Source organism: Arvicola amphibius, chromosome 11, assembly GCF_903992535.2.
Source record: "Arvicola amphibius chromosome 11, mArvAmp1.2, whole genome shotgun sequence".
In the NCBI taxonomy this organism is placed as follows: Eukaryota; Metazoa; Chordata; class Mammalia; order Rodentia; family Cricetidae; genus Arvicola; species Arvicola amphibius.
The window spans coordinates 97,041,353-97,058,994 of record NC_052057.2 but is presented as its reverse complement, the minus strand read 5'-3'; the positions used below and the strand labels follow the sequence as shown (position 1 = coordinate 97,058,994).

General features: G+C 48.6%; 1 protein-coding gene across 1 annotated transcript in view; it reads left to right on the top strand.

Annotated features, from left to right (window-relative positions):
* Nucleotides 1-5,764: 5,764 nt before the first annotated feature.
* The window catches only part of Pax5 (paired box 5), a 164,450-nt gene continuing 152,572 nt past the window's right edge, over nucleotides 5,765-17,642 (top strand). The window contains 3 exon segments of the mRNA XM_038347799.2: nucleotides 5,765-5,807; nucleotides 11,387-11,552; nucleotides 17,206-17,403. Coding sequence (XP_038203727.2) covers nucleotides 5,765-5,807; nucleotides 11,387-11,552; nucleotides 17,206-17,403 — 407 coding nt within the window.

Here is a 17,642-nt window from a genome sequence, read left to right as displayed (position 1 = left end):
CAGGCTATGTCCTGTGGGTGCTGCTCCAATGGAGGGGAGCTCAAGTGGGTGTATATATGTGCCTAGCCTGGTCATTTAGCTGGGGTGACTGTATGTACATAGGTCTTCTTGGCACAGTGCCCCTGTGTCTCTCAGAGGCCCAGGCACTGGGTAGCAGGGTGTGTTTATGTCTGAGAAGATGAGGCAGAGCAGAAGGCCTCTGTCTACCCTAAGGCATAACCTGGTAAGACAACCCCCTTTTCTCATTAAGCCCCCTGCCAATGTGCACACAAATACTCTGAACTATGGCAAGAAACCCACTCCTCTTGTTCCTGGGTCCCCAGTTCAACTCCAGCTTTTGATAAAAAGTCTAAGGGCAGAGAGGAGAAAACTTAGACCCCAAACCAGGATTCTTGTGGGTCCAGAAAAGCCACAGCAAGAGAGTGAGGACAGTGGCCAGAAGAGTTGCCGTGACAGTACAGATGCAGAGACCTGGGACTCTATTTCCTTTCCAGTCTTCATTCCCAGACAACTTTCCCTTCTCCAAGTGCTGGGATGCCCAGAGGTACTTGTGTCTGGGTTGTTTATTGTTGGAAATGGGTTGGATGCATGTGAGTCGAGAGGGGTCTGAGTGGCTGCCTCTCCCGACAAGCTGTCTACCACAAAGAATGTAATTCATGGCGGTCGATGGGCTCTTTGATTAGTTCAATCGCCTGAATAATCGTTTAATCAATAAAGCATTTCTCTCTTCTGTGCGGTTAGGCTAGGTGGGGTTTGTGTAAGGGTAATCCTGGGGGGTTTGGAGCTTCAATCCTAAAAGCCACACCCCTTACTGATGGGTTAGGGTAAAAGCCACCTGCTTGGGATGGAGTCACATCTCAGGCCAGAGTACCCTTCTGCCTGTCTCTGAGACCCAGCCTAGGATAGAGGAGGGAGAGAACTGAGGGACTGTCCAGGCACTCAAATGACTCTCAACTTCTAGGCCTTTCATGGTCCACCAAACTGTCCTTCCTCCAGAATCCTTTCTCCAAAACCCAGTTTCCCCACTCCTAGCTTCTCTGTAACTCAAAACCCAATGTTAAGCAAGGCCAGCACACAGCAAGGAGCCACTTAAACAGATTCCCCCTTCTTTGGAAAAGTGGAGGTGGAGGTTCAGAGGACAGTAGCTTATGATGCTCATCAAACAAGACTAGGTCTAGACGCAGGGAGAATAGCACTTCCCATGCATGGGACAGCATCTCACAAAGCTCTGGGAAACACTCCAGAGCGTCCTATCCTCTCTGTTCCAGGCACTAGAAGCTGAGGCCTTAGGAGAAAGGACTGCTAAGTCTTAGGTCTTGGGAGAGAGACTTTGTCCTGGTGCTCCAGCTCTGCAAGGGGTGACAAGCCCCAGCACAGGAAATGTGAGCATTGATTTAATGCTCTCCTCCACAGTGACTCCTGCAACGTAACTCAGACCAGGGAGGGCAGACTCTTGATCCACTTTCAGGAATCAGATGGGCATCTCTAAGCCCCATTTGCTGTGCAATCGCAGATCAGTTGCTTTTCCTCTTTGATACTTTTTCAAATTAAAGGTTAAAAAGAACCCATCAGAAAAAAAAAGAACCCATCAGGTTAGAACGGCAGTGCCCAGGCAGCTCGGATCCTTCCCAACTGAGCACCCAGTCTGAGTCTTGAAAAACCTTGCTTTATTGGAAGAAAGAGCAGGCAAATGGGCTGGAATTGAGCTGCAAGAGTCACTCTCAGGCTAGAATTCCATGACAGCAGCAGCATGCTGAGGACTTGACTCTTCTGAATACTGAAGGGAGTGATGGAGAGCTAGGGAGGGGTTGGGGGTGGCATGTGACTCCATCAAGCAAAGTCTCCAAGTGCAGAGAGAATTAGATAGATGCCCCCTCTTCAAAGGTGTTTTGGCTTCTGAAATACTCTCAAAATGGTCATTCTTCCAACAGGCAAAACTTGCCAAAGCAATTAATCGAATGAAATACGTTGTGCATTTTGTTTGTTTTGTTTTGTCCCCGTCCCCCACCACCACCATGGTGGTTTGGTTCCATAGCTCTATACCCTCTGTGTAGCTCTCTGCTAGTCCTTCCTGGACCTAGGCTGCAGATGAAGGCAAAAGTGAGGCATGGAAGCAGAGCTCTATTAGGGAATAGCTGTGTGACCTCAGACTGGTCATCTAACCTCTCTGGGCCACTGCTTGGCAGCCTGTAAGGATGGACTGGGTGGCCATATCAGGACTCTTCACTTCTTTGGGGATTTGAAGTTCTCAGAGCTCAGACACTCCAGGAGTGACAAGAAAACCCACTCAGAAGGAAATTTCCTCTGACCCAAGATCACTAAGTATAGGGAGGGGCTACCTTCGTTCACTGTTTAGGCTGGGTTCCACAGAGGAGAACACAGCCCTGCAGATCTGCAGATGAACATCACCGCCTGTAAAAGGGGGAATCTGGGCTGTTCCTGTTAGAATGCTATCTGCAGTTTCACCCTGCCCTCAGAGTACCCTGGGGATTCTGTCCAAACAATACAGGACAACTGGCCCCTTCAGGCATTGTCCAGATGAATTATTTGGGTTGACATCACCTCCCCTTCCAGCCTTCAGCCTTCCCTCTGTCCCAGACTTGCTCTAGTATGACCTCAGATAAGTTGTATCCTGCTTCCTACCCTCAGGTTCCACATCTGTAAAATGGAGGGAAAACATTGCTCCAGAACCATTTTAGTTTTAAGATCCTAGATCTGTGTTTGGAAGCTCAAGGAGCATGGTTAGGAACATGAGGTATCACTGACTGCTTCTCTGGGGCAGCACTCTTGAACTCACTAGTGGGAATCAAGAGTTCCTTACCTGGCCTGGAACTGAATTCTCATGGAACTACAGGATGAAGCCAAAGGAACCTTATGCCATCGGTCTTTTTCCTGTTGTAACCTTTCTGCCCTAAGGCAGAGGTGGATGTGGGGGCAAAGGATCAGGACTGGGAGGGGTTCCAGATGATGGAGAGAGAAAGCTACCATCCACCACCTTGCACACCACAGCCTTCTGAGTCCCCAGAGGCTGGCCTTGGCCGTTTTCCTGCAGCTGTGGCCCGGTGGGGGTGGGGATGGTGTCAGCAAGGAGAAACTTGCCTACTTGTACCAAGCAGCTGCGGCCAAGACAGCTATAGAGAGTGGACCCAAGGGTCGACCTAGTATAGAGATGTTAGAAGTGGAGCAAGGGGGAAAAGACTGGACAATGAGGGAAAATTCAGGCAGAAAGTAAATAGGAAAAATGGCTCGAGGATCCTCCAAAGATCAGCTTGTTATGACTGAAGCAGACATCTCAGTGTCCTTGTTCAGGTGGATTTATGTTTAGTATCAGAGGGTCATCACTTATGATTCAAAGGGGTGAGTGTTTACTCTACACTCCCACAATTGCTGGGGCAGGGGGATGTTCAGTGTCTGCATTGGATCTGAGCACGCTAGGGGGCTCACGGAAGGATAGCTGCTTGAATGAAAATATTTCATTTTTTTTTAAAGTCCAGCAGCTTTGATTACAGTCTGAGAGCCTTACACTCCTGAGAAACTGAGCAGTGGGCTGATTAAAGAACTTTGCTGGATCAGCAGAATTCCACTGGAACGCTATTTTGTCCTAAAGTCTACAGGAGCTATGGTGACGGAAGGTCAGCTTTTCCTGGCAATTGGAAACTGCAGCGTTTGTAGCCATCTTGGTACCACACTGCCAGGCTCTTGTAAACAGAAGAAACCACATAGTCGCGGGTTTCAGGTGCTCTCATTAGCGCTGGATGCCAGTGCACGCCTTCCGTTTTAAAGGAGGCCTTGCACCAGATGCGGAAATCCTCTTGTTGACAGAAGCTTTGAGCTGAGAGTATCACCAGCTCCCAAGGGACCTATCAGCTCCTAGGCTGAGACTGCAAAAAGAATCTATGGCTCTGTTGCTTGAGACAACCTTGTTTAAGTTTTCGAGTCTGCCCAATTTTTGGTAACCTCAAAGTAATATTCCCCCCCCCCCCGCCGCCTGCCTTTGGTTAATGCAGCACTGGGGACTCTGGAGAGACTGAGAAGCGGGGTGGGGGGGATACAGAGGAGATGCTGTCACTTAGTAGATTCTTGATAAAATTAGAAAATTTATCCATTGGAAGGAACCAGCATCAAAGACTCCTTCACTAAACTGGCCATTTTACTGAGGAGCAAAGTGAGTCTGAAGCGGCAGGTATACACACGTAACTCCTCCACCTAGACTGAAAGCCGAATCTCTACTGCGCTACACGACTTCCTCCAGTAACTGTGGGTGCTTTTCTTTCTTTTTGCCTTCTGGAGACTTCTCTTTCATCCTCACCCTTCGTTGCCCTCAGTCTCTAATTCTCAATCCCAGAATCCCAACGGCAGAAAGGTTGGTTTTGTGGGATCAAGAGCCGGAATCTCCAGACACTGACTGAGTGGGCCCTGTTCTATCTCTTCCCCCTTTTCCATCCGCGTTCTACTAGGCCTTCTCCCCACGCGTTTGTCAATGAACGTGGCGCCGCCGCTTGGGCCCCGCCCCCCATTCTCTCCCATTGCCCAGGTACCGGCTAATCAGGCGGAGTCCGTGGGTTGCTTAGCCAATAGGGCAGTACTTCGGACTAGGGCCGGATGCCCCCGTTCTGATTGGCTTGGTGAGGCGTGATTGGCAGGTGCGCTCCCGCCCCGCCCCCGCCCGGAGGGAGGCTGAGCCCCGGGCGGCGCTGTCCACACGCAGCGGGTCCTGAAAGCGGCTCCGGGGCGGCGCGGTGGCGCACTGTGCGCGCCGAGCAAGCGGAGGGCTAGCGCCGGCGGCGGCGACAGCAGCGCGGGCATTAGAGCCGGCAGGGGCTTCATCTCAGCACCGACAGCCCTGGCGGCCCCGGCGGCCCCAGCGGAAGGACCCTCATCCTCTCCTGCGTCCCTCGCTCACCGCTCTGCAGACGCGGTGGCTGTCCCGGAAGAGGCAAGCCTGGGATAGTCCAAACGGACCCCCAAGAGCCGGCAGCGGCTACCAAGAGTTGGTAGTGTGAGGGCACAGCCAGGAGCGAATGGGCCGGGAGCCTCGGGGCCCGCGGGAACTTTGAAGGCGGCGGGTCCCGGGCTTCGAGGGTTGCAGTTTCAGGGCGCTCCGGGCTCCTAGCCTTAGTAGCGGCAGCGTCTTAGAATCCGCCGCGGCCCCTGCGTGGCCGGAGAGGGAGTTCTCTGCAACTTCGTCGGAGACGTCGGAGAGCCGGCGGGAGAGAGGCGGAGGGGCACTTCAGCCCCAGAGAGACGGAGCAGTGGGAGACAGGAAGGATCTGGCGGAGGCCGAGTGGTGGACAGACCCTCGAAGCAGCGTGACCGAAGCAGCCTGGCAGCTCGTGAGCCTCGCTGCCCCAGAGTGAGACGAAGGGCCGTGTGCTCGTGGCCTCTTGCAGGCTTCTGCTCCGGCGCCGAACGCCCCTAGCAGTCCCGGAGGTGGGCCCCTGCGCTATGCTCTCGACGCCGCGGGCGCCTGGGCCTCTGCTTCTCGGGTGTGGGCCGGGAGCCGCCGCTTGAGCCCGCGGAGGAGCGAAGCTAGCTGGAGTTTGGGCGCCCGCTCCCAGACCTGAGCACCGTTTCCCGCCTCTCGGCTCAGCTTTCCGCGATCTTCCGCAAGAGGCTTGGAGAGGGACCCCACGGCTGCAGAGGTGTTTTCTGAGCCCACCTCACAGGGTGCCTGGCCTGGTGGCGCGGGTCCCTAGATTCCCTGAGCAGCCCTTTGGCGCCGAGAGGCAACGGCGTGGGCCGACCTGCAGTCTGGAGCGCCCCGATGGAAATACACTGTAAGCACGACCCGTTTGCATCCATGCATAGTAAGTAGGCGGCGAGCTCGCTTCTCTCACTCTCCGGCTGGGGTCGGGTTGGGGGTGCCGGACTACGGGGCAGGTAATAAGTTCTGGAGGGCTTGGGGCCTCTGTAGCTGCGTAGACAACTTTGCAAAGTGCAAGGCTTTCAGGTAGCGGACACGGAACGCATTGGCCGCCAAAGCCCAAGTGCCTGATCGGTAAATCCCGCCTCCAGCAACGAGGTAGTGTAGGCAGCAAGCTGCAGCCTTTCCTGGTCTCCTGAAGCTAATTCTCAGAACCCTGGTTCATACTCAAAGAAGGCTCAGAACTGGGCCAGTTGGAGGGCAGGAAGTTTTAATAGAGGTCAGTAAGAGTCTCAGAGAGTGCCCCAAACCCCAACTCTGTTGGCGCCCTTTTCAGCTATGGACCTGACCAAGACTGATACTTAGGATGAAAAGTGAGGCCCCTACCGGTCCCTGTATGTGTGAAGAAAAGAAGTGAGAGTTAAGAAAGTGCACCTGATCCAGGGTTCCAAATGTCTCCTGGGTCGAGGAGAGGGAATTAAAAAAAAAAAAATCAACGAAGTCCGGGTCCCTAAGCTACACTTCATTTTAGGCGTCGGTCAGTACTGACAGAGACCTTTAAAGGCACCATTGGGTCGTTCTCTGTAGGGTGCCTGCCTTGAGATGGCTTCTCTCTTAGAAAGAAAAAGAGAGGGAGAGAGAAAGTAGGAAAGAAAGAAAGAAAGGAAGGAAGAAAGCAAGCAAGCAAGAAAGCTAATTAGTCCCATGCAGGCGCGTCTGCCTTCTGAAAGCCTGTGCGGTGTAGGAGACCGGCAGGGTCATTTCGGGCACAGGCAGGGCCCTGCTGGCTGACCCGCAGGGATTCTGCCAGTTCACCCATTAACACAGCCTCGTGTGAGATGAGCGCTCTTCTCACGGCGAGTTAACGCTGGATTAGATTCGGAGATTTCAAGGAAATTCCAAGTGGAACGAATCGCGTTTTCCTTCTGTTGGCTGTAGAATCGGCCAGGGGAAGGCGCCAGGCTTTGGCAGCTCCCGGGTGCCCAGCTCGGGTCTCTGTGGACTGGAGATCACGAAGTAACTCCGCGGCTAGCAGCCGGCTGCAAGCTCGCTTAACCTCAACCAGTCGGGATCTACTCTAGTCATGGGTCCCCTATTTAACAAAGGCAGCAGAGACCCGGCTAGAGAGAAGGCAAGCTGGGGCAAGAATCTTCGTGTCTTCCACGAAGGATCGAGTGGCCTGGCCGCTGGGGAAGGTTTGTTTAGGCAGCCGAAGCGGGCTGCAAGCCGGTCAGCTTCTCTTTGTGTCAATATCCTAGTTGGAGGTAATCCTCCCAAGCCGCAACAAGATTCGCACAGAGAAGCGGCTTGCTCTGGTCCCAGCCCCAACGATTCCTCGCGGTTTGGGGACTGGGTTTAAGCAGTTTCCAGTCCACCAGGGCTCCAGCGTCTTCCACTGCATTTTCCTGCACAGAGTGGCTCTGGAGCCTCTGTGCTTTTACTCAGAGCGAACCTGAAAACAAACGAATTGGGGGCAACACACTGAGAGGTGGGCAAGCGTTGGCTCAGTCATAAAGCAACTGGGAAACAAGATGGGTAGGGCTGGCTCCCCTGCTTCTTTCCTTACTGGCGGAAATCCAAAGGCCCGCACTGCCTCTCTCTGTCCAGAATTCTGCTGCCCAGAGGTCATGCCCAAGCCCTTGGGGAGATAGCATCAGACTCGGTGGTCTTCCGGTGTGCATCCGTGTGGAGAAGCAGCTCCTTCCAGGTGCTGGTTAACCAACTGCTAATGCCTAAGCCTTCCTGCCGGGCCTTCAATCTGCCCCCTCCTCGGGAAGTGCTCCCTCCTCCCATTCTCAATCTCCCTGGCAGCACAGTGGGGGCTGGGCCAGCCTTGCTTCCAGAGCTAGTGGAAACCCTTGGCTTATTTGGAAAGACCCTTAGTTCTTGTGCCCAAAGCTGTGTGCTTGCCCAGTGTAGTCTGTCTCTGGGTCCCAATTTGCTGACAATGAGGGCAGAGAAAACAGGCTCTGCAAGGTGGCTGGTATAGCGGGGTCGTTTGCTTCATCTTTATTTCTGGCTCTGGTCAGTTTTTCCTTGTTGCCTCCCTTCTCCCCTACCCCCTCACACCCAACCAATTCTACACAGGATAGCTTCTGTTGGGAGGGACAGGCACTGCTGCCTAGCGGGCTTCTGAGTTCAGAGGTACCCCACACCCTCCTCCAGTTCCATCAAGCACACTGGCACAGCGACTCTTCCCCAGATGGTTCCTTCCTCCAAAGCATTTTGCCTACTAGTTAGCAAAGTACTTTTGTGGCCAATGCCACACCTGAGTGTGACCCAAACTGTCAGTTACTGGCCATTTTCCAGAACATGATACTCAGGCTAGAGAGAGAAAAAGGCTGGCAAAGATCAGCTGCAGCAGATTCTTGGGAATAGAGAGAGGCATGCTGTTCAGCTTTGGAGAATTAATGGAAGGGGAGAACGAGAAGGACTTGGTCCCAGAGAGGCCAGTTGGAGTGTACACACATGCAAGGCTCTGCCTCTGTAGTCCAGCTATGTCTGTCTTCACAGCATGTGTGTCAGCACTTGGCTGGCCGCTCTGTGTGATCCTGTTTGCCTCCCCCTTCTGCGTTGGTATATTTAGAAAGAATTTCAATGATCCGGACTCTTGTAGTTCAGTCTTCAGCTGGCAGCAGACATCACCTTCCTAATTATCTGTGCCTAACCATAGTTTTGGGGGTGTGGGCCGTGTCTTTTGTGGTCAATATACCCCTAACAAGGTCTGAGGAGCATCTGCAGAAAGCAGTTCCTTCCGGAGCAGAGACTCAAAGGTCCTAGGGTCATCCGCAATTCCATCGTTCTATCAGCCTTCAAACCCTGCTCTTCCAGATGGGGCCGGTCTCTACTTTTGCTGTATCTCTGTGTGTGTTTCCCAGTTTGTACCTAACTTGTTTGCATCCGTTTCTGTGCCAGTCTCTAAATTCTGCTCCTCTTAGGAATGATAGTCAAGTTCATGTCTTGGCCCTGTGCCCTCCTGGCAGATGAGCCCTTACCTAACTGGAATCCACGGTAGAACTTGGGACTTCAGTCTTTGAGGAGATACAAAGCTGGAGAAAGACCTGAGCAGGAGGGAGAGGAAACAAACCCCCACCCGTAGAGACCTGCCCTCTAGAGAGCCCCTTCCTTTTGTCTAGACTTTTCCATTCCTTCCCCCACTCTCTCTGCCTGCTTAATCTACTCTCTGTGCCCTATCTAGTCTTCCCTTCATTGCCTTCTATCTCATTCGGCCCTCCTCTCTATGGTAGAGAGAATATAGAGAGTCTATAGCATCTATATCCTGTACACATACCTCTCTTTCCCTGTCCCACCTCCACTGTCCCTCAGACTTTGGACTTCCTTTCTTACTTTTCTTGAGGCCTGTTATAAAGTGCTCTGTTGGCTAGATTCATGAATGAGGCAAGAGGACCAAAAGGTTGTGGGGCCTGTCCAGAAAGTTAAGAAAAGTAAGAGTCACCTATGTCTAGTCCATGTCAGCTGTAGGCACTTGCCTTGGAGTCTGCAAATTCCTTGTGGCCAAAGGAAGGTAGTTTGAGGGATCTACTGTGATTTAGGGAGACCCACCTCTAGGAAACTCTTGGCATTTGTTTGTTTTTGGTTTTGCTTTCTTATGGTACAAACCTACAAACTCCCTACAGAATTATTCTTGGCATTGAAATCCTCTGAAGGCTGCCACCGTGTTTTGGGCAGGAAGTCTCAATTGTTAGTGGTTTAGTAAACAATAATTGCAGATTGGCTGCAATGCCTGGATCTTTATATCCAGCAAATGTGTGTTGGGTCTTTAGCTGCCTTTTTTTGACGTGTGTCCTCCCAATGAGCACACACCAATTATGGATATACTTTGTTTTACTTAAATCCAGCCTCTTCTGGAAAAAATGGTTTACCCTTTCCCCCCTTAGATGATCTCTGTCCCAGAACAAAGCTCTTGCTCAGGGTTGCTGAAATCTTTCTGTTTTAGGTAAACTATGCGATCATGTCCCTAGCTATAAAACCCTGTTCAAGAAAATTTTCTCTCTTCCTATTTTTTCTCCTCCTGTGTGCAATGTTTCAGAACAATCAAAATTCCTTAAAGGTACATTTTGACAATCAGAGGAAAGTCCAGTGTAGTTTAGAACTAAGTGATGTAAATTACCTTTTAAAAATTGTGGTTTTCTTGGAAATAGCCTGAACTTGGAGATTTGGGAAACTCATTTGTGAATGTTAGATACTTTTAAGGATAAAGGTTGTTTTAGGAGTTGTTTTATCCCTCAGTTCCAGATGTTCATGGGCCTGCTTGTAGATCAGTCTTGGACTGGGATAGGGTGGTGGGAGCCGAACTGTGGGTGTTGTTTCTCTGTTTTAAAGTTGGAGGGTGGATGTGTGTATGACCTCGGAGGTGCCTTGACTCCCCTTCTAGAGTTCCGTCTGTCCTAGGCTAGGCGGTGTCCCCTCCTTGGCCTCTGAGTTGTCAACAGCATCAGGGTATTCTCGAACTTGGCTTCAGTTTCCATCCTCAGCAATGCAAGTTAGCATGCTTCAAAGCTGTAAGGGCCAACTACACTACATGGTATCAGTTGGTTTCCTGGACCGGCTCTTCAGTTTACTCAGGTCCAGTTTCCTTTCAGCTGCAGGGGATTACCAGTATGGAACATCAGAACCGAAAGGGAGCTTTCTCTGACTCCTTTTACTTAAAATACATTCCATGGCACTTGTAAAAATCTGGTACTCAGTTGCTTTATTTCCTCCTAACCAACTTAAATCTGCTTACAGATTGCAAAACTTGCCCAAAATTCCAGGGGCACACCTTTCTAACAATTCTGGTTCGGTGGAGTGTGCCGTGTGCAGAAGACCCTGTGACTCATTTCTTTTGTGTGCTCTGAGAGAGTACAACGGTCAGGCCTGCATGTCAACCTCACCGTCTTAAAGGAAGGCTTTAAATTTTTCTTTCCTATTTTTAAATTAAGGCAGCAGTTAGGCTTTGTCTCCGTGACCTGAAAATGCTGGTCATTAAAAAGAAAGACTTCAGTTCTTGAATTAGGTTGCTGATGCAAAAACACTTCCCTCAATATGTAGATCTTAGAACAGCCTGTTTCACTTTTGAAGACATTTGTTAAAAAGAAAATGAATTCCACTATTTTCTTTTCTTCTTTAAATCTGATTATCTTAAGATATAATTTTCTCCCCAGGATCTCCCTCAAATTCAGCATTGTGTAGAAAACTGTGCTCCTTTCATATAGATTTCTTTTACACATTCCCTTACCGATTCCCGCGAATGACAAGGAAGAGGCTAGTAACTAAAAGAAAAACCAGAGTGGGGAGCTACCAGTGGCTCTGTTGACTGCCTGCAGAGGAACAAAAGCTAAGACCGGTGTTAAAAAGCAACCTAGGGTCCTCATGTCATCTGCATGATTGGACTCCAGGTGCAAGACATTTAGCCTGCGAGCCATTTATGACCAGAGGGCTCTGGGTGCTGAGAAGGGCACTTCTACTATGTGACTGGTTCTAACCACCCTTCCCCTTGCCTTTGTTTCTGATCTGTTTCAGGACATGGAGGAGTGAATCAGCTTGGGGGGGTTTTTGTGAATGGACGGCCACTCCCAGACGTAGTCCGCCAAAGGATAGTGGAACTTGCCCATCAAGGTGTCAGGCCCTGCGACATCTCCAGGCAGCTTCGGGTCAGCCATGGTTGTGTCAGCAAAATTCTTGGCAGGTAAAGGACGGGCTCCAGGCTTCCCTCAATGTTTTAAGAAAGATCTAAGAGACAGTCCGCGGCTGTTCAAGGTGCCAGTGTCGACTGTGAGACACGGCAGCATTTTGTCCTCCACACTTGAGAGTCGGCAACATCTTTTGAGATCCTCCTCATCTGTGGAACGCCCTGTTTTCAGCGACATGTGGAATCGGGTGACTTTGTCAGGAGGAGCAATATGTTTCTCAAAAGTCTGGTGGATTATTTTAAGGAACCCGAAGTCAGAGGCTCTTGGGAATTTCTCCGAAACCTCTTAGGAGAGCCTGGGGTCAAGGGAATGGCTGGGGTGGGACATATATTATTTTATACAACCATAGTTGATTGTTTCTTTCCTTATTTTCCTTTTTCTCTTTTGGTGCAGGGCTGTGTGTGTGCTAAGTGGTTGTCTACTACTGAGCTATAGTGCCCGCCCTCACTATTTTCTTTTTGAATGTTTTCAAATAGCACCCACTACTTCAAATCCAGCCATCTTCTTCAGTTGTATCATCAGCCTTTTCTCAAGTTGCTGTAGGGTTTTCTTTCTGTGCGTTTGTTTCTTTTTTGTAGTGACAGGCATCCTAAGTACACATTAAATTAGACAAAACAGCAGCAAACACTAACTCTCAAATCTGACATTTGAAAGTTGCCACTTGACCCAGCAATTTGCTGCAAGCAAAATACTTACAATGACAGTCCTCTCAAAGGACTGTGCAGACTGTTATGTTAGCTTTATGTTTCTTTTTCTTTTTTCTTTCTTTCTTTCTTTTTTTTTTTTTTTGCCAGCCTCAGCGTGATACAGGAAGATTTCAAGATGAGGAAATAAACCTTTCTGGGACTGATTGGCATATGTCTGGCCAAGATAGGATGGGGGCCTAAATGACTCTGGAACTCTGTCTCTCTCCATAACCCCAAAACACATGGATAGTTGTTTTGTTGTTGTTGTTATTGTTTGTTTGTTTTTGTTTTTTAATGTCCTGCTCATGTGACATTGTTCTAGGTCTTCCCGGGCAGACAGGCACATTCTCAGGTTAGCTCTTCAGGGCTTTCTTGCTATTTCTCCCCCTGGGGTCAGTGATCCTCATTTTTGTCCTAGAGCTTGCATTATGGTTCAACAATTGATACCTGACTGTCAGTCATGAGCATTTTGAAGTATTTTTCAAGTTTTCTCAGTGACTTCATGACTTTCTGTTCTGTCTGCTGGAATTTAAAAATTGTTCCAACAGTGTTAACACTGTTAATAATAGCAGTAATAACATAGGGGATCTTGATTAAGCCCAAAGGAAGACGTCTCAGGGACAGGAATCTGGCAGTTCCATTAGAGCCACCTACCCCTGTGCTTATTCGTCATCTTCCTGCCCAGCATGGGTCATATCAGCCATGGAGGACAAGGGCTCAATCCACTTCTGTTAAACACTCAGCCAGCAAATGACTCCCAGCCTGAGTTCAGGAAGGAGCCTAGGAAATCAGCCTGGTGACCATGTTAGATGGTGGGTTAAGGGAAGATGAGAGAGGGTGCAGCAAAAGGAAGTAGCATCCGGGGGGATAGAAGGAAGAGAGAAGACAAAGGGAAGAAAGAATAGAAAACGTACAAGAAAAGAGGGTGAGAGGAAGCTGTTTTAGAAGTCGCTAGTCTCACTTTTGGAGCCAAATGGTCCCTACCTTCTATGCAAGATGCTTCTTTGTGGGGGGTGGGAGGGGAAAGAAAGGGGAGGCCTTTCCTTTGTTTTTCCTGAGACATCTTTGCTGAGCTGACATTTTGTTTACTGTTTGAACATTTCAAGTTGCTGAGAGCCTTTCTCAGACATCCAAATGACTGGGTCTCATGTTCTAGAATCCCAAAGCCCTCTACATCTCCCATGGAGACTGAGGTGGACAGGGATCCTTCTAAAGTCAGGTCAGCAGACTCCCGTGGACCAGAATAGATTTGTCACTGGGCAGAGTGGCACTCGGAAGTTATGCGCCGCTCCGGTGCCTGGCCGTTTAAGTTGTCAACAATAAATTGGAATTTCATAGCTCATTATTTTCATAACTAAGAACCACAGTGGACAAAATGTCACTCTAATTAGAACTGCCTTTTAAGAAACAAGTTCAGCCCTAAAACAGTGTGACTGGGAATTTCTGAACTTGGCCTGTTTGACCCACGGATTACCCCCACCCTCCAGAAGAATTTGATGGGTGCTCACGGGGTGACAGATTACATAGTGCTTGGTGTGTGGTAGCTGTGGTTTTCAAAGGCTGTGGAGCAAGGCAGGAAAAGTCCTTGGGAGCAGGAAAGGGTTCCTGTCCCTCCAAGAAGGTATGTGGGCTGACAGGAGTGTGAACATTCAGTCTAGAACTCAGGGCTGTAGAGGATCTGGGCATCATACGAAGGCCAAGTCAGATCACGGAGCAGGGCCTCTGTCTCCTCTCATTGTGAATGCCTGGTCATTTGAACTTTGGTGGCATGTCGCACGCTAAAAATAAAACAATGAGGATTTTAATCCCCATCCATGCACTCTACTTTATGCAAATTCTCTCTCTTTCTGTCCTTTTCCCCCAAAGTCTTCACAGCCATTCTGAATTCTTGTTATCCTAATAGCTCTGCAAAGGAATCTTGGCAAATAGCCTCCCCTATTGCAGGAAGACGGTAACTGAGGCCGAGGAAGGCTGAGTTGGTCATGATCACACAGCCAGTTGGTGTCAGAATCACTACAGGCATGGCACCTCTCCACTCCCAACCTAATGCTCTTTGTGGCTCTTTGCACCGAGGGGCACCGGGCTGGTGGCTGCCGTTCATCTTTTGTCTGTAAAAGCCAAAGGGCTGCACGGCTGTTCTGCTGAGATGAAAGGATGGTTATTAAGTCTGAATCCTCACTTGACGCAGTCTTGGGTTGGGGTTTCGGGAGTGTCTGTGTTGCTTTCTAAGAGCCTAGGCCATGTGTCAGTCAAATGCAAGACAGAGACCTCGAGTGTCAAGACTGTGGAATTCCACAGTTGGCACAGCTCAAGCAAGCTGGGCAGGGAGCCCTGGGCTGTCACATACCAGCCATGTAAGCAGGGGACTTTATCCTGCTGCCTGGTGAGTTTCTGCGTGGCCACTGTGGTTCTATTGGATTCATGTATTCTGAGAACACAGTGTGGTCTACATATATGTAAGTCCTATTCCCCGAGACTATCCTTGCACTAAGAGGACCTAGTGACGACTGGTTCATGGAATGAGTGGAGGATGCTTGAGGAAAAAACCCTGCAAATAGCAAATCTCTCTGTCATTGTAAAGATTGCAGCTACTAATGCTTAAAATGTTATAATCAAATCAGAAATTTGTGGTAATGCGAAGAGTATTGGACTCAAAGTCTGGTTTGAAATCTGGGCTGTCTCTGTAACTAGAGGAGCTGGGCGAGTCCCTTAGTCTTCCAATCATTTATTTTCTCTTCTGTAAAATCCTGATGACTTCAAAAGATGTGTGAGGACCGTGGTAATTTGAAGAACTCCATACTTGAGAGTGTTGTGCCAAAGTAAGAAGTTGTTATGTGATAGTAAATAATTGGCTTTCTCAGCTGGGGAGATGGCTCAGAAGTTAAGAGCACTGGCTGCTCTTCCAGAGGACCTGGGTTCAATTCCCAGTACCCACATGGCAGCTCACAACTGTCTGTAAGGCCAGTTCCAGAGGATCCAATACCCTCACACAAAAATACATTCAGATGAAATACCAATGCTTGTAAAATAAGAATAAATAAGTTTAAAAGTAATTGACTTTCTCTTGAGAAGTTGAAAGGACTGTAGAGTCTTCCAGAGTTGCTGTGCACTAGAATTTAGATGACTTTCTGTCAAAAAATATTTTTTGTGGGTATCTGTTGAAGCCTTTTGTGATTAAGAACATTTTTGCTTCCAACAACTTTATAAAAAAGGAAGATAAGTTGGATTTTGTTTTATGCTTAAAATTCTAAATGACTCACTCTCCTCGATGACAAATAAATATGTCTTCACTTTCAGAATATTCACATACTTGGCCCTAAACAGACTTACCTAAGCTGAGAGTTTAGCAACCCTATAAATGTTCCACCATTGCTTCTAGGACATATTTCCATCCACCCAGTAGAATCACTTCATTCTCTTCCTCTTCCTCTTTTCCTACCTCTTCTTCCTCCTCCACCTTCTCCACTTCCTCTTCCCTTTCTTCTTCTTCCTCCAATTCCTCCTCTTACTCTCTCTCTCAGCATGCATGTAGCCAAGTCTCCTTGAAAACTCCTTATCCTCCTGTTTCCACTTCCCAAGTACTAGGATTACAGATGTGTGCCACCCTTACCTTACTTCTTATAAATATTCAAGGTTTAAAACTTAAAATTTCTAAAATGTCTTTTGAAAATCTTTCAACCTCAAGATAATCTTCTTTGGAAGAGGGAATCCGGAATTCCTCTGCAAACACTGAGAGAGACATCCAGTGATAGTTGGAATTCAGAAAAATAAGCAGGTCCCTTTTCCTCCTCCCCTCAAACTAGCTTTCGTGCCACCCCTCTCTCTGGCACGGCTTGGCTGTAAAACCCTGACATCCTATTTGCGTTAACGAGGAAAGGCTGATAGCATAGAAATGTCCTTAGAAACAGCCATTTACCTCAGGGGAGGCCTCTGGAAGAGCTGTCGAGAATCGCGGTTGGTTTTTCTGATTGCTTGGGATTTGATTTCTAATACATATGTCCCATTAACGCTGGAATCCAACACTCTTTAATTTTATATCAGGGTTATTGTTTCTCTCTTTTGGAAAAAAATTGTAGAGGGTCTTCAGAGAACTCTGGACGTTGTGCTGGGGATGGGAGAGCCAGCAAACTGGAGGTCTACACCACCTTTCTGGGGAAATTTCAGTTCAGGAGGCTTGACCGGAGTCCTGACTGGGCACCCTAATCCTTTGTGACCCCAGGGAAAGCATCTAATGTCTGTAAAGCTATGTTCACTATCACAGAAGGGCACTTCCCCTCATTGTCCAGGCGCTTGTTCATTCATCTTAAACAATTTATGTGCTTCAGGGCTCTTAGAGGACCAAGAGGAAAAACTAACTTGCATTTTTTTTTAATAATCTATAAAATGGTGGATGAATGTGAAAACATTTTGTTATGTGTAGCTTGCTGCTGCATTGTCCAGTATATGTATTTTATAATTATATTATAAAATGTAATGAGCCATGTGAGCCGTTTGAAATTTTCTCATAGACTACTTAGAAAAGTGAAATGAAACTAGAATGATTTATTTTAATTATGAATTTTGTTTAACCCAATGTGTACAGATTGTCATTTCAACATATAACCAATATGGAATGGTTAGTGGGCGATCAAAGCGCTTGCTGCCAAGCATGGTGGCTAGGTGTCGATCCCTGGCACTCCTCGGTGGATGGAGTTGCTTTCTGAGCTTGACACACATATGCACACATGCACACATGCATGCACACAAAATACATTTTTTTAAGACATACAATTTAAAAGATTATCGAGCTATTTAATAGCTTTTGGTACTACATTTAAAAATCTGATTTGCTGTTTATATTTTCAGCACATCTTAAATCACACTTGTTTCAAATGATCATCCACTTTGCAGGCTCCCGCGGCTGACTATGGCCCTTCCTTCTGGGCTCCCATGGCTAACTGTGTCCTTTTTCTCTTGGGTCTAGGTATTACGAAACAGGAAGCATCAAGCCAGGGGTGATTGGCGGATCCAAACCAAAGGTTGCCACTCCCAAAGTGGTGGAAAAAATCGCTGAGTATAAACGCCAAAATCCTACCATGTTTGCCTGGGAGATCAGGGACCGGCTGCTGGCAGAGCGAGTCTGTGACAATGACACGGTACCCAGCGTCAGCTCCATCAACAGGTGAGGGCAGGGCGGGGCTGGGGCTAGCCTACTGAAGGATCCTGCCTGCTCTCTCTGAAGGTCTGGTTATTCTCCTTGGGGAGGTGAACAGAGAGGAACAATGGTGCTTGCTGGACTCTGCTACCTTTCTCCTCTCTAAAAAGGACAAGACTTCTCAGCTGAGGGAGAGGACGCTATGTCAACACCCAGGCCACTTGAGTTTTCTGAGCCAGGAGTGATTGGCACCACCTAGTTCACTA